The sequence below is a fragment of the Microcebus murinus genome, chromosome 11 (assembly GCF_040939455.1).
Source record: "Microcebus murinus isolate Inina chromosome 11, M.murinus_Inina_mat1.0, whole genome shotgun sequence".
NCBI classification, from domain to species: Eukaryota; Metazoa; Chordata; class Mammalia; order Primates; family Cheirogaleidae; genus Microcebus; species Microcebus murinus.
Window position 1 is genome coordinate 39,397,019 of NC_134114.1, and position 23,129 is coordinate 39,420,147.

A 23,129-nucleotide genomic window follows, 5' to 3' on the forward strand; every position below is an offset into this window, starting at 1 on the left:
TTTTAGGCGATTAGCTGGCTGAATCAGGCCTTCCCTAGTAAAGCTCTGGGGCTTGAGGATTGCAGAATGAGAGAAGGTGTTTTTGTCTCCTAAATTGAGTCTTAAGATAATTGAGGGGAGAAAGTTTAGCTAAGAAAAAAAGATTCATCTTTTAGCATTGCTTTTTTTTTAAACAAGCAATTTTTGATACTTAATGTTCCTAAAACATTGCTTATATTTAAACATGTTTGATTTTCTGCAGAACAGTGAATATATCTTCCTTACTATTACATTTACTTTAAATCAATTTAATTCATATTGAAGTGAAGCAGTCAAAAGCCATTTGCAGCTGTCTGTGCTTGGTCCTGGCTTATAGACTACTGCAGGGTGACTAGCCAGGAACACAGCCATTTTTAAGGGTGTCCCTGATACCCATTCTCTGTAGGCAAATACATTTGGTGGTAGAAAGCTTCCACATAGTGGTCATTTAGTAAAAATGTGTGTGTATATAGTTTTTATTGAAATGCAACATGATATAAGTGTTTTAACAAACTGAACACAACTGGGTTCAGTGTGTTCACCAGCAGTCAGGTCAAGAAATGGAAGTTACTAGTGCCTCAAAAGCCCCCTTTTATGTTCGTTTTTCCTCATTAATGACTCCTTACCTCCAAGGTTAACTTCTATTATAACTACTAAAAGCATGGATTCATTCTGTCTGTTTTTGTACTTAACATGAATGGAATCATATAGTACCATGTTTCCCCAAAAATAAGATAGGGTTTTATATTTATTTTTCCTCAAGAAGACCCCCTAGGGCTTATTTTCAGGGGATGTGTTATTTTTTTTAAGTACGGTATAACAATCCATATTTATTCAAATATAGTTAAGCCATCATCTTCTGGAACATCATCGTAGTAAAATGGCAGCCACAGCTTTCCTTCTCCCCCCCCTGGGGACACACAATACCTAAAGCAGAGCGTCCTGCTCCTCACTTCACTGAGGAGACTTTTCCCTCAAAGCCTCAGCTTGCAGCACGCACAGGATGGCCAGGACCTGACAGGGGGAGCCGACCTTGTTAGTGGGGCTGCCCGCACCTTTCCAGTCACGTCTGGGATAGTAGCTGTCATGATGGGGCAGATGAGAAGGGCTGCTGTTTGTCTTTACCGCTCTGAGACGAAATGTATGGGTTGTGCAGATACCACGCTCATCACGAGGTCTTATTTTTGGGTAGGGATTATATTGCACAAATGCTTAGAAATCCTGCTGGGGCTTATTTTCGGAGAAACAAGGTATGTACTGTCTGGCTTCTGCTTAATGATTTGTGAGGTTTATTCATGTTATAATACTATTAATATAGTACTGTTTATACTATTAGTAGATGTAATTGTGGATCATTGTCATTGCTCTGTGGTATTCTTTTGTTCTGTTTTTCTAATAATGACTATTAGGATTACTTTCAGTTTTGGGCTATTCATCCCAAAGTGCTAGGGTTGCAGGCTTGAGTCACTTTGCTCAGCCAATTTTGGGCTATTTTGAAAGTGAGTCTGTATGAACATTCTAGTATTCATTTGGTCACACTGATATATACTCAGAAGTAACATTGCTAGGTCATTGACTTTGTATTTCTTTTGCTTGAATAGCTATTGTCAGATGTTTTATATAGGATATACTCCCATATCCACACCAATACTTGATATTTTCCTTTTTCTTTCCTATCAACCATTCTTCTGGGTTTGTGGTGGTGTAGCTCATTATGGTTTTAATTTGCGTTTCTTTGGACTAATGAGATGTGGAGCACTCCATATGTTTATTGGCCATTTGGACATCTTTTGTCAAGTCTTTTGCCGATTTTTCTATTGGGTATCCTTATTTTACCTTTTTATTTGTAAATGATTTAAAACTTACAGAAAAGTTGCCAGAATAGTACAAATGATTTCTGTATGACATTTATATTGGAGACCTTTGGTGAATAAAAGTTACTCATTTTAATCAAGAACAGGCGCTTTTGGGAGGGGATGGGGGAGTTCCTGTTCAAGAGCTCTTTGCTCCCTCTAAGGTCATGAAGATATTCTTATATTTTCCTTTCAGAACTTTATCTTTTTGGCTCCCACATTTAGATTGTAATTTATCTGGAGTTTAATTTTACTTTATTTTTTGAGACTGGCTTTTGCTCTCTTACCCAGGCTAGAGTACAGTGGTGTCATCATAGCTCACTGCAACCTCAAACTCCTAGGTTCAAGTGATCCTCTTGCCTCAGTCTCACAAGTAGCTGGGACTACAGGTGTATACTGTCACACTCAGCTAATATTTCCATTTTTTGTAGAGATGGGGTCTCTTCCTCAGGCTGGTGTTGAACTCTTGGCCTCAAGCAGTCCTCCCACCTCAGCCTCCCAAAGTGCTACAATTACAAGCATGAGCCACCACACCTGGCCTGGAATTTATTTTTGCATATTTTTTAGAGTATAAGGATTAAGATTTTTTTTCCATATGGAAATATGGAAAATGACATATGGATGTCCAGTTGACCCTGTATTACTTATTGAAAAGAATGCCCCTTCCATTCTGCACTATAGGGCTGCCATTGTCCTAGTAAGTATGTGTATCTGTTTCTGGACTCGGTTCTATTCCATTAGTGTGTTTTCCTATTTTTGTACCATTGCCCCATAGTCTAATTACTGTAGCTTCATAATAGGTCCTGATATTTGGTAGTATCTTTCAAGTTTGTTGTTTTTCAAGTGCTGTGGTTTGGATATTTGTCCCTGCCAAACCTCACTGTTGAAATTTGATCCCCAGTGTTGAAGGTGGGGCCTAATGGAAGGTGTTTGGATCATGGGGGTGGATGGATCCCTCATGAGAATAGAGTAATGCCCTCCCAGGGTTGGAGGGGGCAGTGTATAAGTTCTCTATTAGTTCCTGTGAGAGCCGGTGGTTAGAAAATTGCCTGGCATCTCCCCTCTATTTCTTTCTCTCCTACCATGTGATGTCTGCACATGCCAGCTCCCTTTCACCTTTAGCTATGAGTGGAAGTAGGCTGAGGCTCTCACCAGATGCCCAGTATTGAACTTTTCCACACATCAGAACCATGAGCCAAATAAACCTTTTTTCTTTAAAAATTACCCAGCCTCAGCTGTTCCTTTATAGCAACAAAAAACAGACTATGACATCAAGATTAACCGAGTTATTCCTTTGCATTTCCATGTGATTTTTAGAATTATTAATAGCTTATCAATGTCCAGAAAAAAAACTGTGTTAATTTGGGCTGCTATGACAAAATACCGCATAAATTGGGTAGCTTGCTCACAGTCCTTGAAGCTGGGAAGTCCAAGATCAAGGCACTAGCAGATTTGGTGTCTGGTGAGGGCTCATTTCCTGGTTCGTAGATCTTGCTTTTTCTTTGTGTACCCACATGGCAGAAGGGGCAAGGCAGCTCTCTGGGGGCTTCTTTTATAAGAGCACTAATCCCATTCATGAGGTTCCTAAAAGGCTTCACCTCCTAATACCATCACCTTGGGGGTTAGGATTTCAAAATATGGATTTAGATGGGCCACAAACAGACCATAGCTAAAATCTAATGGGATTTGTATTGGGACTGCATTGAATCTGTAGATTAATTTGGGGAAAATTAACATTTTTGCAATATTCTGTCTTCCAATTCATGAAATCTCCCTGCTTATTTAGGTCTTTAGTTTTTGCTAGCCATATTTTGTAGTTTTTACTATAGAGTCATTATACATATTTCTGTACTTGAGTATTTTATATTTTGCATATCATTTTTTATTGAGCTAATATTTCACATAACATAAAGTTCACCATTTTAAAGTGTTTACTGGCATAGTTTATAATAGATTTACTATGTTGTGCAACCATTACCTAGCTCTAGAGCATTTTCTTTTCCTCCAAAAAGAAACCCCTTACTTACTAGCAGTTAGTCTCATTTGCTCCTTTCCACATATCCTCTGGCAACCACTAATCTTCTTTCTGTAGCTGTTGATTTGCTGATTCTGGACGTTTTATATAAATTAAATCATACAGTATGTGGTCTTTTGTGTCTGGCTTCTTTCACTTAGCATAATGTTTTCAAGATTCATCCATGTTGAAGCACATTATGATACTTCATTCCTTTTTATGGCTGAATAATATTCTGTTGTGTGGATAATACCACATTATGTTTATTCTTCAGCTGATGAACTTTTGAATTGTTTCCATGTTGGGCTGTCATGACTAATGCTGCTGTAAACAATTTGTGTTCAAGTTTTTGTGTGAACATATGTTGTCATTTTTCTTAAGTATATACTTAGAATTGGTATTGCTGTGTCAGATGGTAACTCTTATGTTTAAGTTTTTGGACAACTGCCAAATTGTTTTCCATAGCAGCTGCACCATTTTACATTCCTACTGTCAATGTATGAGTGTTCCAATTTCTCTATATCCACCAGTACTTGTTAATGTCTTTTTTATTATAGCTATCCTAGTGAGTGTGAAGTGGTATCTCATTGTGGTTTTGAGTTGCATTTTCTGATAACTATAATGTTGAGCAGCTTTTCACATACTTATTGGCCATTTGTATATTTTTGGCAAAATGTCTATTCAGATCCTTTGCCCATTTGCACAGTTGGGTTGTCTTTTTATTATTTGAAGAGTTATTTATATATTTTCAATATGAGTGATATCAGATACATGATTTGCAAATGTTTTCTTCAGTGGGTTGTCTTTGTACATTTTGAATGGTGTCCTTTTGAAGCCCTAAGATTTGAAATTTTTATGCAGTTTTTTTTCTTTTGTTTTGTTTTTCTTTTGTTTGTTTTGTTTCTTTTTGTTCTTTTGGTATCATATCTAGAAATCTGTTGCCTAATCCAAAGTTATACAGATTTTTACCCATGTTTCCTTCTGAGAATTTTATAGTTTTAGTTCTTGTGTTTAAGTCTTGATCTACTATTTTTGTATATTGTGTGAGGTAGGGGTCCAACTTAACTGTTTTGCATATGGATATCCAGATTTTAACAGCACTATTTGTTTTATATTAATGTGTCTAGGTGTAGATTTCTTGGGATTTATCCTCATTGGAGTTGAGCTTCTTGGATGAATAGATTAATAGTTTTCATCAAATTTGAGAAATTTTTTGGCAAGATCTCTATAACAGAAAATTTCCAATTTTAATTGTTTTTAAATGTACAATTTGTGGTGTTACGTACATGCACAAGATTGTGCAGCCATCACCACTATCATCACCCACACAGAAACCTTGTACCCATTAGATAGTAACTCCCTGTACTCCCTTATCCCCAGTGTCTGGTAACCTCTGTTCTATATTCTGTGTTCTCTATGAATTTGCTTTTTCTATGTATTTCATACAAGTGTAACCATACTCTATTTGTACTGTTGTGGTTGGCTTATTTTACTTAGCATCATGTTTTCAATATTCATCCATGTTGTAGCAGGTATCATAAGTATATTCCTTTTTATAGTTGAATAATATTCCATTGCATATGTTTATATTTTGTTTATCCATTCATCTGTTTATGGACGCTTGGGTTGTTTCCTCTTTTTGACTGTTGTAGGATAATACTGCTATGAACATTCATGTACAGTTATCTGTTTGAGGTCTTATTTTCAAATCTTTTGGTTATATAACTAGGAGTGGAATTGCTGGGAGATAGGATAGGGTTAAATTAAAATAACACAAAGTTTTGCTCTTCTTATCAGCAATGATCCCTTTTTTGTTTTTAATAAATATTTCCTGGGTTTCTGCAAGCCTTTGATTCATTTCTAGAGTTTGGAAAAAGTTTAATCTTGATGGTTTTTGTCTGTTTTTTTTTTTTTTTCTTGCCTTTTTTAAGTAGTGGAATTTGGAATTCCTTACATGGCTATTTTTGCTAATGTCAGTGATGCATATCATTTTATAACTTTCATTTTATTAGTGTATGAAAATACAATTGACTTATATATTGAAAGTTTAGTGACTTCTCTTAATTTCTGTTAAGTACTTTAAATGAAAAAAAGATGTTCACTTTTTTTTTTTAACAAGGTTAAATGATTTATAAACTCATCCCTTTCTGAAGATTGTTGTTACCATACACCTTAAAGAATCATAAGAGATTGTCAGCTGTCCCTTATGAAATTCAGAATATGCCTCTTGGAAGAATTCATGCTACCTTTAAAAATGTTATTTTATGAAAAATGGTGTTTAAAATGGTAAATTGTAAAATATTTTAATAACTCAGAAAAATAGAGTAGTCTATTAGAAACACCTGGATATTACTACCCAGATTTAACAGGAACATTTAAACATGTCATACTTCCTTCAAATCTAGAAAAATTAGAATTGCTAAAGGGCCAATCTTTTGGGCCTTCCTTACCAGGAGAAACTTTATATTTTAAATCTTCCCCTTCCCAAAGATAATTTATTTTGACATTGGTATTTATACTTCCTGTTCATATTTGTATAAAAGTTTAATATCTTTTTATGAGTCTTTTAATCAATATATCTTTTGAGATTTATATATTGAAAGTATGGTTCTAGTTTATTCATTTTACCTTATTCTTTTTAAACCATCTTAACAAAGATCACTTTAAAAATTTTTATTTTATTTATTTATTTTTTATTTCAGAGTATTATAGAGTATTTAGAGTATTATAGAGTATTTCAGAGTATTATAAACAAATGTTTTAGTTGCATAAATTGTCTTTGCACTGCCCTACAAGCATGCCCATCCCCAAGTGCAAAGATCCTTTGTAAGATTGGATAGGATGTAGGGCATTTCTGTTCCTTCATTAAAACAAGGAGGTCCTATAGACTTTTTGATTCTACATAGCATCAATGTTATTTTCACTTTCAGTTATTAGTCTCCTCATATAACTCGGAACCGACATCAGCTAGTAGAGGGGGAACCATGTTTCTTTAAATGTTTGGGTTGTACTGTTATGGAGCATTAGCTATAGATGCTAGAGGTACTGATTCATTGTAGTTATTGGCTTATATAGAGAAGGTAGAAATGGCCCAGGTTGAACTTACAGAAAAGGGTAGTGATTAAAATGAAAAACGTAAGGGATGGGTTGAACATAGTTGAATAGAATAAATTAATCCAAAGGTAGATCTGAAGAAATGCCCTAAGTTTGGAAGTCAGAAGCATGAAAACAGGTAACAGGTATAGAAGATAGAATAAGACTTCGTAGTCTAACATATGTGTCTAAATATCTCCTGAGTTAGAGAACAGAGAAAATGGGGGAATGGGAAGAAGGGAAAAGAAGACTATTCAGAGAGAATAGATGAGACTTTTCTAGAGTTGGAGAGGTATAGGAGTCCTGAGCAAATTAAAAAACTAATTTACACCCTTATGCATTTATTGAAATTAGAGTATTAGAAAGATAAAAAAAATTTGAAACTATCATATGAAGAAAGATAGATTCGTCTGTAGAAGAACAATAATATACACAACAGAATTTTTTCCTCAGTAAAAGTAGAGGTCAGAATATAGTAGAATAGTAGATTCAGAATACTGAGTGAGAATAAACTCTAAACCCAAACTGCTATATTCAGATAATTAGGTGCCAGGGGAATATAATACCATTCATATAAAAATGTTTCATATTCTTAGGCTGTTGAAGAACTACTAACACAGTAGTAAGAAGACAACTGAATGCAGGAAGAAACGGGGTAGGAAGCAAGAAACAATGATGATGAGGCCCCCTTTCCCAAAAGATAAAAAAATGTAAAATATGTAAACATACTGGTAAACTTAAAATAAGTATTGACTGAATAAACTAGCAATAACCATTAATTTTAGAAACAAAAGAACTAAAATACTAGCAAATGGAAAGACACAAATTCTTTACCAGCTTAGAATAGATTGAAAGAGAGTAGACTAAAACTAACATTTCTTAAATAGGTGAAATTCAAGGATAATCAGAGAAAAGATAAAATGTATAATTTACTCTAATGAAAGAAATCCAATAGAGCTTTGTAGGAAGGAGACTAAATTAAAAATAATTTAAATATTTTCTAAATATTCATGGAGACATTGATTAAAAATAAAATATGTAGCTTATCATATGAGGAAAACTAATGGACAGAATAGAGAGAAGAAAGCATTGGAGAAAATCAGTAAAGAGAGAACACAAAATGATAGAAGTAAAAATCCATATACGGTATCAGTAATCATAATATATTTAAATATATTCAATGCAGAGTTGAAAATAAGAATATGGTAGTTCAGTATTAACCCGAAGAAACTTGGCATAGAAATAGGCAAAATATATTCTAAGGTAGACATATTAGGGATAAAGAAATAATTATTTAATTCACCAGGAAGACATTATAGTTCTAAATATGATTTGAATCTAACAACATATAAAGATACATAAAGAAAAATACACATAATTTAAGGAATATTTGCAAATCTTAGTGTTAACCCTTTTCCCTTCAGAATCTGTTAGAACGACTAGAAACTAGTAAGAGTATAGAAGATTTTACTGTCAGTTACTAAGTTTAATATTTCTATTTGCAATCATGTAACCGACAATTATAAATCACACACTTTTCCAACATATATGGAAAATACAAATAATTCAACTATCAAGGCTAAAAGGGAAGTCCCAAAATATACCAAAACACAGTCTATTAAGGCTGGTGCAAAAGTAATTGCAGTTTTGGACCGTGAATTTTAAATCATTATAACTAGGCTCAAACACATCTTTATTAATCAAAATAGGAGCCATTACAATCAACATATTTTTGCCAATGAGAAATAAGTTTGTTTGTTCCCCCAGTGTAAAAAACCAAGCTTCAAAATTTGTTGAACTCTTGGAAAGCATTTTCTGCATCCTGGTTGTAGAAATGTTTTCCCTGCAAAAAGTTGTAGAGATGCTTGAAGAGGTGGTAGTCGGTTGGTGAGAGGTCAGGTGAATATGGCAGATGAGGTAAAACTTCATAGCCCAGTTTATTCAACCTTTGAAGCATTGGTTGTGCAACATGACGTTGGGCATTGTCATGTAGAAGAACTGGGCCCTTTCTCTTGTCCAGTGTTGGCTGTAGGCATTGTAGTTTTTGGTGCATCTCATTGATTTGGTGAGTATACTTCTCAGTTGTAATGGTTTTGCCGGGATTCAGAAAGCTATAGTGAATCAGACCAGCAGCAGACCACCAAACAGTGACCATGACCTCTTTTTGGTGCAACTTTGGTGTTTGGAAGTGCTTTGGAGCTGCTGCTTAGTCAAGCCACTGAACTGGTCATTACAGGTTCTCCTATAAAATCCACTTTTCATTGCACATCACAATTTGATTGAGAAATGGTTCATCGTTGTTGGGTACAGTAAGAGAAGACAACACTGATCAACAATTTTTTTGAATTTTGGTCAGCTCATGAGGGCACCCACTTATTGAGCTCTTTCGTCTTTCCAATTTGCTTCAAATGCCAAATGTGACTGTAGTATGGTTGATGGTGAATTCTTCAGCAATTTCTTGTGTAGTTGTTAAGAGGACCACTTTCGACGATTGCTCTCAATTGGTCCTTGTCAACTTCTGATGGCCTGCCACTGCGCTTCTCATCTTCAAGGCTCTCATCTCCTTTGCAAAATTTCTTGAACTACCACTGCACTGTACGTTCGTTAGCAGTTCCTAGGCCAAGGGCATTGTTGATGTTATAAGTTGATGACCCATTTTGAACTCTAATAAGAAAATTGGTAGAATTTGCTTTTTGTCTAACATTATTTCCATAGTCTAAAATAAATACAAAATGAACAGCAAGTAATAAGTCATTAGCAAAAAAGCATATATAGAGAAATACGAGTTAAAATGATATATAACCACATTTATTTAATAATGTATTCTAATATCAAATGGCAAATTTCAACAGTGCTAAAAACTGCAATTATTTTGCACCAGCCTAATAATCATAGACTGTATTCTCTTATTAAGTTACAATAAAAGTAGAAATTGGTAATAATAAGCCTAATTCTCATAGTTTGGAAACTAAATTTCTCAGTTTATGAATAACAATTCCTATGGAAATTCTGAAATATTTAGAACTTAATAAAAACAGGATATAGCAAAACTTCTATAGCTCTGGAAATTTTATGACCTTAAGTGCGTCCATTAGAAAAGAAAGTGAACTAAGTGTTCAAGTTAAGTAATTAAAAAAAGGAGGAACAAAACTCAGACAATAGAAGTAAAAAAGATAATAGAAATGAAATAAAAACAGATACAATGGAGTGTTGTTCATCAGTAAAAGTGAATGTGATAATTTCACACATCAACAAAACCAAAGTTGACTAAAGAAAGATGTAGGCGAATATGTTCTGTATGAGTCCATTATATAAAACTCAAAAACTAAACAATGTTGTTTGAGGTTATGTACACAGTTGATAAAATAAGAGCAAGGAATTGTAAAACAGTTCAGGGTATTGGTGAAGGGAGTGGTGGTGAGGGAGAAGGAGAGAAACATAAGGCAAAAGAAACACGTGGGTTGAACATACTGAGAATATTTTAGTCTTAAGCTGGGTGGTGGGTACAGTTTTTCATTTTATTGTATTTTAAACCTTATATTTTATATGTTCTTTTACTTTCAGAAAGTAATTTATAGCTTAAAAGATCCATAAGATAAATCTTTTTCTTTGAAAAGAGATAAACCCTGACAAGATTTCTTTTACTTTTAGAAAGTAATTTATAGCTTAAAAGATCCATAAGATAAATCTTTTTCTTTGAAAAGAGGTAAACCCTGACAAGGTTTCTTAAAAGATAAGGAGGCGTTGGCTTGCTCCTATAATCCCAGCACCTTGGGAGTTTGAGGCAGGAGGATCACTTGAACCTAGGAGTTTGAGACTAGTCTGGGCAATATAGCAAGACCCCCATCTCTACAAAAATAAAACTTGTCCAGGCATGGTGATGTGTGCCGGTAGTCTCAGCTACTTGGGAGGCTGAGGTGAGAAGATTGCTTGAGCTCAAGTGAGCTGGGTGCAAGCAGCTATTGAAGCTACAGTAAGCTATGATTCTGCCACTTACTCCAGCCTGAACAACACAGACCCTGTCTCTACTGTCTCTTAAAAAAAAAAAAAGCACAAATAACTTAGAATAAAAAGTGGATATAGATATTGATAGATAGATTGTTGATAAGATTGAGAAGTGTAAGGTTTAAAAACGTAATAGATGCATAACTATGAATATACTTTGAATTAGCTCTGCCCATTTTATTATAAATAGGCTTTTAAAATATGTATAATATCAAGAAATAGCATGTGCAGAATTTTTACCTTTTTTCCATTGTTCTTTTTAGGTATAAATAGTCACAAATTTATAAACTAAACCGTCTCAATTTCTTTGTTTCCTGCCCTGTTGGCACTTTGGTTTTGAATTGATCTAGTTTTTTCGTAGGTGGAATCAAATTTTACTTGAACTGTTTCTGATTTTTTTGGTATTCACTTAAAAATAAATTGTTTATAATAGGAAATCAGACTATATGTTCCTGCGTGTCTGTGCTTTGAGTAAGATGTTTACTGTTTTCTGCAAGGAGCAAATATAAGCCTAGGATTTATTTAATCCTTCCGTGGGTTGTGGAAATGCAGTTAATGGTGCAGCTGTGGTGACTTTCAGTGTTTTATTCAAGTGACACTTTTTATTCCTTTTAGTCATTTTTAGTTTTGATTCTCAAAGTAAGCAGTGGATTTCTTTTAAATCATAGCTGTATAAGTAAAGTTGAATATTTATAGGTCAAATATGGCATTCTTTTTTAGTAACTACCCATTAATGCCATAAAATTTTTAAAGTTATTGAATTATTCAAAGCTTAAATTAAATTTGGCCACCATGTGCCCAAGATTTCTTTGTTGTTGTTTTGTGTTGTTCTTGTGTATGTGTTTTAATATTATAGGCTATCAAGCTGGAAATGATTCAGAAGCTTCAGGGCCATCCAGAAGAGGTGGAAGAGGTAGTTTCCGAGGTTGCCGTGGAGGATTTGGTCTAGGACGCCCAAGTTAGTAGTGTATTGCAAATGGTTTGCTTCATCTATTAAGAAGGAAATGATTTAAAAATTTTTTAAAAACCTATCAAAGAAGGTTTTTTATCAGGATTATATTAGAATAGCTTAGCACAGTGGCTGATACAAATTAATCACCCTCATTGTATATAACATAAGTTTTTAGACACATATGTAATTGCATGTTGGTTAACTTGGAATACATGAATTTTTTTAATAAGTTTGTGTGACTCAGCTCTTTAATCTTACATGCTGTTAAGTGTTTTAGAGTCTTGGTAATATGGCTGACTTTATAAATAGGTGGCCTTCTATATGGCTCTACCTCCCAACACACCTTTCTTCACCAACGTGGCTTTCTGCCTTAAATTTCTCCAGCTGTCATTCCTTGGAGCTAAGGTACTGTCTTCAGAAGTCACTGTTGGAAAGTATGTGTCTATTAACAGGAGGACAGACTAGTGGTTTTGGAAGCTAAACACATAAATTGTAATAATGATTTAATAGATGCGTATTAAGGGAATTGTCACTTAAAAAAAGTGTAGCAATCTGAAGAGTTGCTGTGTAGGACTGGTAAGGTTTGATTTGGCAACAGTGGGAGTATTGGGATGCTATTCTGGAGAATAATGAAATGATGCAATGTGAAGTTTCTGGGGAAGTTTATGAAGGAGACTTTTTTCAAATATGAAATATATATTTTGGCATAGAATTGGCCTTAACTACTTTTATTAAGTAATTATAATAAAATAAAAATTTTGAGGAAGGACATAATTTGTAGAGAAATCTTTTGTGTAATACTTAGAAAAATACTCATAATTCTTGTTAAACTATTTTACCTAGCATCTTTTAACTTATGGCACTATAACTTGATTTTTTTCTCTTTACTGAATGGTTAAAAATTTTTTAAAAATAACATCTAATTTTACTTTCTTCAAATCAAGATAATGAATTCGACCAAGATGAGGGTATGCAGCGCACTAGTGGCCTTTTCGGTTCTAGAAGACCAGCATTAAGTGGCACAGGTAAGAAATAAAAGTTATTACTGAATATTAATCACTCATAGATGTTTTTAGTGCTAGATTAGCAAACTTAATATATATGTTTTAAGCACACTAGGTTGACTCATGATTTTCTCTGCTTTTAGATCTGTAGGTAAAAATATATGGACAATTTTGCTTCCTTTATAAAATTTGTGCACTGTGAATTATTTCTATGTTATCTACCAATTTGAGGTATAAATTATTATTTTAACTGGAGGAAGGAAAATGGAGCTTGCATTGGTTTCAGAGAAGGGATCTAAACTAGAGGAAAATGATTAGTGTGATTTGAGGTGAAAATGAAGGACCCCCCCCACACAATTAATGAAATGTTCAAATGAGGTTAAAGTTTAAATTAAATCTAGAATTGAGATGGATGGGTTAAGGGACTAGAATTCCTAAGTGATTACTCTGTATTGAGTAGAAATAGCCATATGGTTTATGTGCTCCAGAAGCAGCTGTGTTATCTCTAAATATTCTGCAAAACAATGCCTTACAGGTAATGGTGACACTTCTCAAAGCCGAAGTGGCAGTGGAAGTGGACGAGGTAAGGGTTATTTTCTTTCTTTTTTTTTTTTTGGTTCATCTATAAGAAGTTAAAATTATTGTATTCCAAATTTAATTTTTGAAGTTAAAGGTTACTGTTACTGCTTTATACACAGTGAGGAGTATACATTTGCACACTCTGCTTCAGAGAGTTCCTTTTTACTTGCCAGATTTTTTTAATCTCTGATCTAGCAATTCTGTTACAGGAATTATACACTATAGATATGTTTGCAAATGTACAGGAATGTTCACTGAAGCTTCATTTACAATAAGTAAAAACCAAAAATCACCTAAAATTCATCAATTTATAACTTTACTAAACAATATAACTATAAATGACATACTGTGCAGAGGTTAAAGGTTGAGATACATGTACAAATACTTATTAAAACAATATGCTTTTTCTTATGGGATAGTTATTTGATTTGGTCTAAGTAAAATATATATATTTTACTTTAAATTTTTTTCAAAGTATAAATACTTTCGTATAAATGTTAAAATGTGCCAGGTGTGGTGGCTCATGCCTGTAATCCTAGCACTCTGGGAGGCCGAGGCGGGCGGATTGTTCTAGCTCAGGAGTTCAAGATCAGCCTGAGCAAGAGTGAGACCCTGTCTCTACTAAAAAAAATAGAAAAAAATTAGCTGGAAAACAAAAAACAAAACAAAAACAAAAACCATATATATGTATATAAAAAATTAGCTCCGCATGGTGGTGCATGCCTGTAGTTCCAGCTACTCAGGAGGCTGAGGCAGTAGGATTGCTTGAGCCCAGGAATTTGAGATTGCTGTGAGCGAGGCTGAGGCCATGGCACTCTAGCCCGAGCAACAGAGTAAGACTGTCTCAAAAAAAAAGTTAAAATGCTTTCCAGATTAGTAAACCATTGGAGCTTGTTTGATGTCTTTGAAAGATTATCAGTAATCGTTAGTCTGAGAGCAAAACGACAACTCCCCCTTTCCCCAATTCTTGGATTCTTCAGTATAGAAAAAGTATAAGACTAGCTAAACCGATCTTCCACAAATGCTCATATCTTGTATGAAGAAGAATGTCAAGACTTGTGGACATATGACAAGAAAATCAGAGAACTCACATGTAAGAAGTGTTATATCTAATGAGCTCTGAATCTAATGTATCATAGTACCTAAAAATGGCACAATAGATGACTAATTATGTAAAAATCAGAAAAGTAATGTATAGAAAAGAGTTAACATCTGTTTACCTAAAATTCATCAATAAATGAAATTGAAGTTCCTGGTTACAAGGTTGGTCCTTGGCTAGTATATATTAATTAGGGTTCTCCAGAGAGGCAGAACCAATAGGAGATAGAAAGTATAGATGGATAGATGAGAAGGAATTTGTTAAGGGAATTGGCTCATGAGATTATGGAGGCTGAGAAGTCCCATGGTATGCCTATCTGCGAGGTGGAGAACCAGAGAAGCCAGTAGGTAACATGGCTCAGTCTGGGTCTGAAGGCCTTAGAACCAGGGAAGTTGATGGTATAACTCTCAGTCCAAAGCAGAAGGCCTGAGAACCTGGGGGGTTGGTGGTGTAAGTCCTAAAGTGCAAAGGCTAGAGAACCTGGAGTTCTGATAGCCAAGGGCAAGAGAAGAAGGGTGTTCCAGCTCCTGAAGAGAGAGAGAAAATTTACCTTTCCTTTGCCTTTTTTTCCTATCTGGCCCTTGGCCAATTGAATGGTGTGCCCACCCACATTGGATGAAGGTAGATCTTTCTTAGTCCACTGATTTAAATGCTAGTCTATGCCAGAAACCCCCTCACTGACATACCTGTACATAATGCTTTCGCAGCTATCTGCATATCCACTAATCCAGTCACTTTGACACCTAAAATTAACCATCATGGCTAGCATTTGAGAACTTGGATTTGGGTAGGGTTCCCACTACCCTACTTAAGAGTGACTCATTGTGCCTAAACAAATGTACAATGTGTTTCATACTAAATACTTGCTTTCATTCTGGGAGGCTGGAATTTTGGTATATGCCAGACTGAAGATGAGTACATTATTAGCCCCTAATAAAAGCCTTGAGTACTGCATATCTCATGAGTTTCTCTGGGAGATAACATTTCACATGTGTTATCACAACTCATTGCTAGGAGAATTAAGCATGTCCTGTGTGACTCCAGTGGGAGAAGACTCCTGGAAGCTTGTGCCTCATTTTCTGTGGGCTTTCCCATGTGCCTTTTCTCATTGCTGATTTTGCTCCCTTATTTGTTCACTGTAATAAATCAAGGTAGCCATCAGTATGATTATATTCTGAGTCCTGTTGGTCTTCCTAGCAAATCATTGAACCTGGGGATGGTCTTGGGGACACCCTACTGCAGATTTTTAGCTTCTTTTAGAAAATATATTCCTTTGCTGATTAGGAAAGAGATATAACAGGTTAAACAAAAAAATAGTAGCACATAATCTCATCTGCATAAAATCAGCATTTTGAATACTAAGGAAACTTAAAATGTACAAGATTCTATTTATCTTATCTCAAGTGTTATTTGTAAGACAGGACTTTAAAGATGCCTATTTTTAGAACTGTCCTCTTTGAAGACAAGCAATGAAAGTAAGGATGTACACAGCTTTTTATTTTGACTGATTGTCACTATGTATTTCTTTAATAGGTGGTTACAAAGGTTTAAATGAAGAAGTAATAACAGGTTCTGGAAAGAGTAAGTTTTACTTTAGACAAGGTATTTGATTTTTATAGTGAGTTCTTATTTACCCCTAGATTTAAAAACAAAACATTTATCTCTTTTTGATTTGATCTCCTTTAAGATTCTTGGAAGTCAGAAGCAGAAGGAGGAGAAAGTGGTGACATTCAAGGTATATTAGCGTTTTTGTGATCCACGTGAAAGTATATTGCATTTTAGTAAAATGCAAAATGTTTAAAAGCAAAGTTAACTTTTAAAAACTTGAATGATGAAAACTTTAATGGTAAGTAATGGAAAGTTCTATGGTATTTAAAATTTGATTTTGTCAGTTTTTGTCTGTTGTCTCTTATTTATTTCTTCTAGTCTGTGTAATGTAAATTATGTTTTTTATTTAAATTCCAAGGACCAAAAGTCACCTACATACCCCCTCCTCCACCTGAAGATGAGGACTCCATCTTTGCACATTATCAGACAGGCATAAACTTTGACAAATATGACACTATTCTTGTAGAAGTATCAGGACATGATGCACCACCAGCAATTCTGGTCAGTGTATTAATTGTTTCTGTATTGACTATGTAGCAAATTTTGGTTTTAAAATATATGGTATATTTAAGTTGATATCAACACAGAAATTTCACCTTCAGTATCTAATGTCTTGGATATTAGATACTAAATGTAGATGTCTACCATCTACAGTAGAATTAATTGCTATGTCAAAAGAGAGAGTACTAGATTTCATCCTCACTCCCCATTCCAGGATGAGAACTTTGTTTAAATTTACTAAAAAAGATACTTTTCCTAGGTTCAAGTTGTTTGCTTCCTAAGTATGTGAGAAGGTGTGTCTTAGGGGAGTGATTTTTTTTCTAAGCAGAGTGGGGGAGCCCTCTGTCTTGTGTTGATAATTATACTTATAATGAGCTATTGTTATGGGTCAGAGTTTTTCATATCTTGTTGAAATATTATAAAAAAATTTTATTTCTCAGCTTTACCAGCTGGAAGCAGAATCTAAAAGCTGTAAGATTAGGAGGAATAGCTTTCCATAGTACAGAAGTGATGCACTATAAATTTGTTTTTAAGTTTTAAGGGGCAGAAAAAATATTTTTAGAACCATTGTTTATGGGGAATACTTCCTGATTCTATCGAGGTGTAGTATACAGGCTCTGGATATTTACTTTTGAATGGGGGCATATTGGTAAGGTAACATTAGTATATAAAATGGAATTAACTTGACACTAGTTCAGAAACTAGTCTATAAAATGATCTGCACATGATATATGGAATTTAATCACTGCCATTTTTTTTCTTTTTAGACTTTTGAAGAAGCTAATCTCTGTCAGACATTGAATAACAATATTGCTAAAGCTGGTTATACTAAGCTTACTCCTGTGCAAAAATATAGTATTCCTATTATATTAGCAGGACGAGATTTGATGGCTTGTGCTCAAACAGGGTCTGGGAAGACTGTAAGTTATTTTCCCACATGTATCCTGCCCCATATTCAAACTTTTAGGTTTGTGGAACTTCAGGTTTTCCTAAATAGCTTGAATCTCTTTTGATAGTAGAAGGTTTGTAGGTGATTTCAATGACCTGTCATAAATATTCATGCTTTTGCATCTGATTTTTAATTTTATTGAGGTTTATATACTTCTGAAGAAAGAATTTTGAACTATTTCTAGGGTAGTGTTGTAGTTCATAGATGTTTAATCTGTTTATAAGTGTGTTCAGCTCTTTCTGGGACATGGCAGAATCTAAAACAAAATACTGAAAGTCCAAGTACCAAAGATTATAAAGCATTGAGAGAGGGAGAAAATGATTTCTGTAATATAGCTGATACAATCTTAGAGTCAGAAGATAGAGAAACAGCTATTAATATATGCATTGTACATGGTCCTTAGTATGAAGTGACCTCAGGTTATGCCAATTCTAAAAGAATTCTGATGAGATCAGGTTGGTCTTAGGACTAATCTGGAGGATTAGTCTGTTAAGTAGCATTTCATGAGATGAGACTATTCCCAGGGTCATACAGTCCTGGTTCATACCATTTTAGTCTTAACCTCCATAGTAGAATTGAAGGGAAAAATAGGTGAACTGTATAATATAATAGCTGATGAGAGTTAAATATGGTTTTGTAGGTAGATTTTAGTGTCTTATTTTCTTAAATGAGAAAACTATAGCACAAAATTTGTCTTGCCAAATGTAACTTCAATAAGAGTGGTGTGTTTAGTAATCCCAAATGATGTTATCCAAGTTTTACCTGCCTATGGACCACTTTTGCCATGCATTCTGAGTGATAATTTTATTACATACCCCAAAGGACTCATTTAGAGTAACTGTTAAGTACAGTGATTTGAATCAAATTATATGTACATTCCTCTCTATAAATAATATTTTTGGCTGGGTTCAGTGGCTCATGCCTGTAATCCCAACACTTTGGGAGGCCGAGGCAGGAGGATCACTTGACACCAGGAGGTTGAGACCAGCCTGGGCAACATAGCAACACCCTGTCTCTACAAAAAATAAGAAAAATTAGCTGGGCGTGGTGGTGTGCACCTGCAGTCCCAGGTACTCGGGGGGACTGAGACAGGAGGATCACTTGAGCCCAGGAGTTTCAGGGTGCAGTGAACTATGATTGGACTACTACATTCCAGCTTGGGCAACAGAGCAAGATCCTGTCTCAAATAAATAAATAAATAAATAAAAGTTGTTGATCTATTTATAACCCATGGGTCTGTTTTGTTAAAAATTCTGAAAAACATTTTTCAGATAGGGTAGATTGATTTTTATCATGCTTTTTCTATTGTATAATATGAGCATAAAACTTAAATGTTAAGAATTTGTTGAAATAAGAATTCTTCATTTCTCGTCTTAAATTTACCAGCAAGATAGAAGCAAAATCTAAAGGCTGTAAGGGCAGGAGGAATAGCTTTATGTAGGGACAAAAGTGATGTCCATGGAAGCGAGATGATGGCACATAAATCTTTAAATTAACTAATTTAACTTCTAGGCAGCTTTTCTCTTGCCAATTTTGGCTCATATGATGCGTGATGGAATAACGGCCAGTCGTTTTAAAGAGCTGCAAGAACCAGAGTGTATTATTGTAGCCCCAACCCGAGAATTAATCAACCAGATTTATCTGGAAGCCAGAAAATTTTCTTTTGGGTAAGTATATCTTGAAAGCCACTCACAAAATAGTTTTTCCTTAGAGATTTTTTAAAATCACTTATCTTGAGAGAACTCAGTAATAATGCATTCACTCATGTAATTTTAAGCATTATTGATTGAAGTGTATTTTTTCATAAGCTTTATGGAATCCCATTTATTTTTGAAAAGAAAAATTATTAGATGTTAGATAATAGAAGTAGAAAATTAGAAAATAGTGAACATATGGTTTTTTTGTAGTTTTTAATGCATATTTAAAAATGAATTTAGAAAAAATAAATTAAAAAATGAATTTAGGATATTCCTAATAATTTTCTTTTACATAAAACTTTATAATATGGAAAACATAATCAGACCTAATTTTTAATGACTTTAAAATTGTACATGTGTATATATTTTATTTCCCTGTTTTGGAGTATTTAGGTTCTATCTTGGGGCTATTGTAAATACAATTGTAATGACTGTCTTGCTATATAAAGTTTTTATTTTAAGTATCTCCTTAGGATAGATTTTTATCAATTTTAATGTTAAAGAGCATGAACTTATATTAAAGCTTACACAAATATATATTTCTGCCTATAGTATATGAGAAATCTATTTTCACTATACCTTTTGCCAACACTTGGTATTGGATAAGTCATCTATTGCTGCCTGACAAATTATTTTAAAACCTAATTGCTTAAAACAAGCATTTACTACCTCACAGTTTCTGGGGATTAGGAATTGGAAATAGCTTAGCTGGGTGCTTCTGGCTTTTGGAGTCTTTTATGACGTTGCAGACAAATCTTCTGAAGCTTTGACTGGACCTCTCCCTAAGGATGCTTGATTATCCTTAGGAAATAGCAACTGGCTTCCCATAGATTGATCAGTAAGAGCAAGGAGGAGGCTGCAGTAGCTTTTATGAAATAGTCTCAAAAGTCACACATTTTCACCTTGCCACATTTTGTTTGTAAGAAGCAAGTCACTAATTCTTGCCCACACTCAGGACTAGCTTTATACTTTGTCAGAACTAGTGAAAAATGAAAATGCAGGGCCCTTTGTTCTAAAATTATTGCAAATTTCAAGACAGCAACAGCAGAGCATTGAACCAAGCACAAGGTTCTCCTGAACTTGGTAGCCTGTGTGATTGCACAGGTTATACACCCATGAAGCCAGTCTTGCCCACACTTAAGGGGAAGGGGAGTCAAGATCCATATTTGGAGAGAGAAACATTGAATAATTTGTTTATATATTTTAAAATCACCACAGTTACATTCATTTTTTCTATTATTTTGAGGTTGAATCACTTTTTTGAATGTTTAATACATTTTCCTTTGTGAATTATCCATTTGCTTTTTACCAGTTTAGCTATTGGAAACTTAGTTTTTTACTTTACAATTTTTTAGAAATTTCTATGTAGACTGTTAGCTTATTTTGTATAAGTTTAATTTTAAATTTATTTTGTATTCAGTTTATTTTAAATGAGAGAAGAAAAAAGTAAAAAGTTAAAATCACTTTAATGTCAAACTTAATGGATCTTTTAGAAAAAGATGTGGATTGCTTATATCAGTATTTGCTCTTAGGCTTTTAAATCAAGTAAAAGAAGACCACAGATATTTTCTTTCTTTAAAAACAAAAGTGTAATGCATAGTAAATTCATACAATTGTGTGCACAGAGATGGACATTTCTGCATGAATATTTGTTACATCATTGTTAAAAAGTCTAAGAAATACCTAAATGTCCATCAGTAGAGGACTGGTTAATTATGGTACATATGGAATATTGTAGTAATTAAGTTATTGAGTAATTAGCATTTGCTGAGTTATAAATTTTTGTATTTCATTTAATCCTCATAATAGTGAAAAACAAGCCATTTAAAACAGTTCATTTAATAAAAAAATTTTCCGGCTGGATGTAGTGCCTCACGCCGGTAATCCTAGCACTCTGGGAGGCCAGGGCGGGAGGATTGCTCAAGTTCAGGGGTTCAAAACCAACCTGAGCCAAGAGTGAGACCTCGTCTCTACTGAAAAATAGAAAGAAATTAATTTGCCAACTAAAAATATGAAGAAAAAATTAGCTGGGCATTGTGGCACATGCCTGTAGTCCCAGCTACTTGGGAGGCTGAGACAGAAGGATTGCTTGAGCCCAGGAGTTTGAGGTTGCTGTGAGCTAGGCTGATGCCACGGACTCTAGTCTGGGCAACAAAGTAAGACTCTGTCTCAGAAAAAAAAAATTTTTTTCTTATGCTGTTTTTTGATTCTTTAGTTACCCACTATTAACAGTTTCATATGAATCATTGCAGAAATAGTCAGTACATTGTATGCACTTTAACCCTCCTCTTGACAAATAGGGGCATATTTAGCTGTTAGCACTGGAGTTTTTTTTAACTGACAATATGTGTTGGAAATAATGTTTAATCTAGAACTGTAGCCCTTTATTTTTATGAATGCACAGTATTCCTTTTGAGTGTACTATAAGTGCTCCACTGATAGACACTTAAGCGGTTTTCAGCCTTTTGATATTAAAAATAATGGTGACAGTGAATATTGTTATATGTTTATCTCTGTTTTACATTCATCTGTGTTGTACAACATGTATTGTACATTCATCATCTGTGGGAATGCATCGGAATGGTAAATTTCTAGGTGTGAATGTAGTGGGACAAAGGGTAAGTTTTTTAATTTTAAGAGACTAAAATTCTGAGAGGTTGTGTCAGTTTATTCTCTTCAAATGCCAATTCCCCCTATATCCTGGCTAACATGGTGTTACCACACTTGAGGGAAATGTTGTCTTAGTATTCATTTGTCTTTTTAAAGTATTATTGAAGTTTTTTTTAATGTTTAAAAACCATTTATATTTTTTGTGAATGATTGTGTCTGGCTTTTCGTGTGTGTGTGGGGGGTGTATTTAGGGAGGAGGGTAGTGGTGTTAACTCGTTGTTTTTGAAGAACCCTTTGTCTCATAGGTTGCAAAATATTTTTTTACCAGTTTGTCATTTGTTTTTCAATATTATCTTTTCAACTTTTTCCTGGGCAGAATTTATTTTTTAAAAGGGTAATTAAATGTATTGTTTTCTTTCTTTATGGATTTTGTTTTATATGTTGTGAGAAACAAATGCCTAATTTTCAAATAACTAGAAAATGCCATTTATTTTTCTTGTCATTAGGACTTGTGTAAGAGCTGTTGTTATATATGGGGGAACCCAGTTGGGGCATTCAATTCGACAAATAGTACAAGGCTGTAATATATTATGTGCTACTCCTGGAAGATTGATGGACATCATAGGAAAAGAAAAGGTAGGCTGTAGTGGGATAACAGAGTTGTGAGATTGATGAAATTTTTTGTATGGGAAATGGAAAGAATGGGGTAAAGAAAGATATATTTACTAGAGCACAATTTAAATGTTAGTCTTCATCAGATTCTTTGTATTCTCATATAATTCTTAAGGTAATCTTGACAGGAAATATTAATAGTATTTTCCATTTTATTCTTGGGAAAACAAACTCAATGAGATATGCAATTTATTTGAAATCCCTTAATTAGCTCTAGGAAATGATAGAGTGAAAGAGTATGGGTCAGATTCCAGAATCCATATCCTACATCTCCCCACCCTAGTACACTGGGAGAAAAATACAGTTAAATATTTTCATGTAGTTTCATATCTTAGTGGAAGTTTTTCTCCTGGGAGAAACCCTTTGTGGCATCAACAGTTTGTCTCTTGTTTAATCGTGTGAATGATATTAACCAGGATTATTGATTTTCTAACTCTTTAAAAAGATTTTAGAGCTAATATACTAATTTAGGAAT

At 34.2% G+C, this 23,129-nt stretch overlaps 1 protein-coding gene across 5 annotated transcripts in view; it reads left to right on the plus strand.

Moving 5' to 3' along the window:
• DDX4 (DEAD-box helicase 4) overlaps positions 1-23,129 on the plus strand; it is a 76,189-nt gene that overhangs the window by 39,340 nt on the left and 13,720 nt on the right. For 4 of the 5 annotated variants that reach the window (XM_012775677.2, XM_076008024.1, XM_076008026.1 and 1 more), the window contains 9 exons: positions 11,840-11,941; positions 12,880-12,960; positions 13,475-13,522; positions 16,151-16,198; positions 16,305-16,352; positions 16,584-16,726; positions 17,494-17,646; positions 19,188-19,342; positions 22,489-22,618. In XM_012775677.2, coding sequence (XP_012631131.1) covers positions 11,840-11,941; positions 12,880-12,960; positions 13,475-13,522; positions 16,151-16,198; positions 16,305-16,352; positions 16,584-16,726; positions 17,494-17,646; positions 19,188-19,342; positions 22,489-22,618 — 908 coding nt within the window. The remainder of the gene's footprint in view (positions 1-11,839; positions 11,942-12,879; positions 12,961-13,474; positions 13,523-16,150; positions 16,199-16,304; positions 16,353-16,583; positions 16,727-17,493; positions 17,647-19,187; positions 19,343-22,488; positions 22,619-23,129) is intronic. The other variant, XM_012775675.3, reaches the window with a different exon arrangement.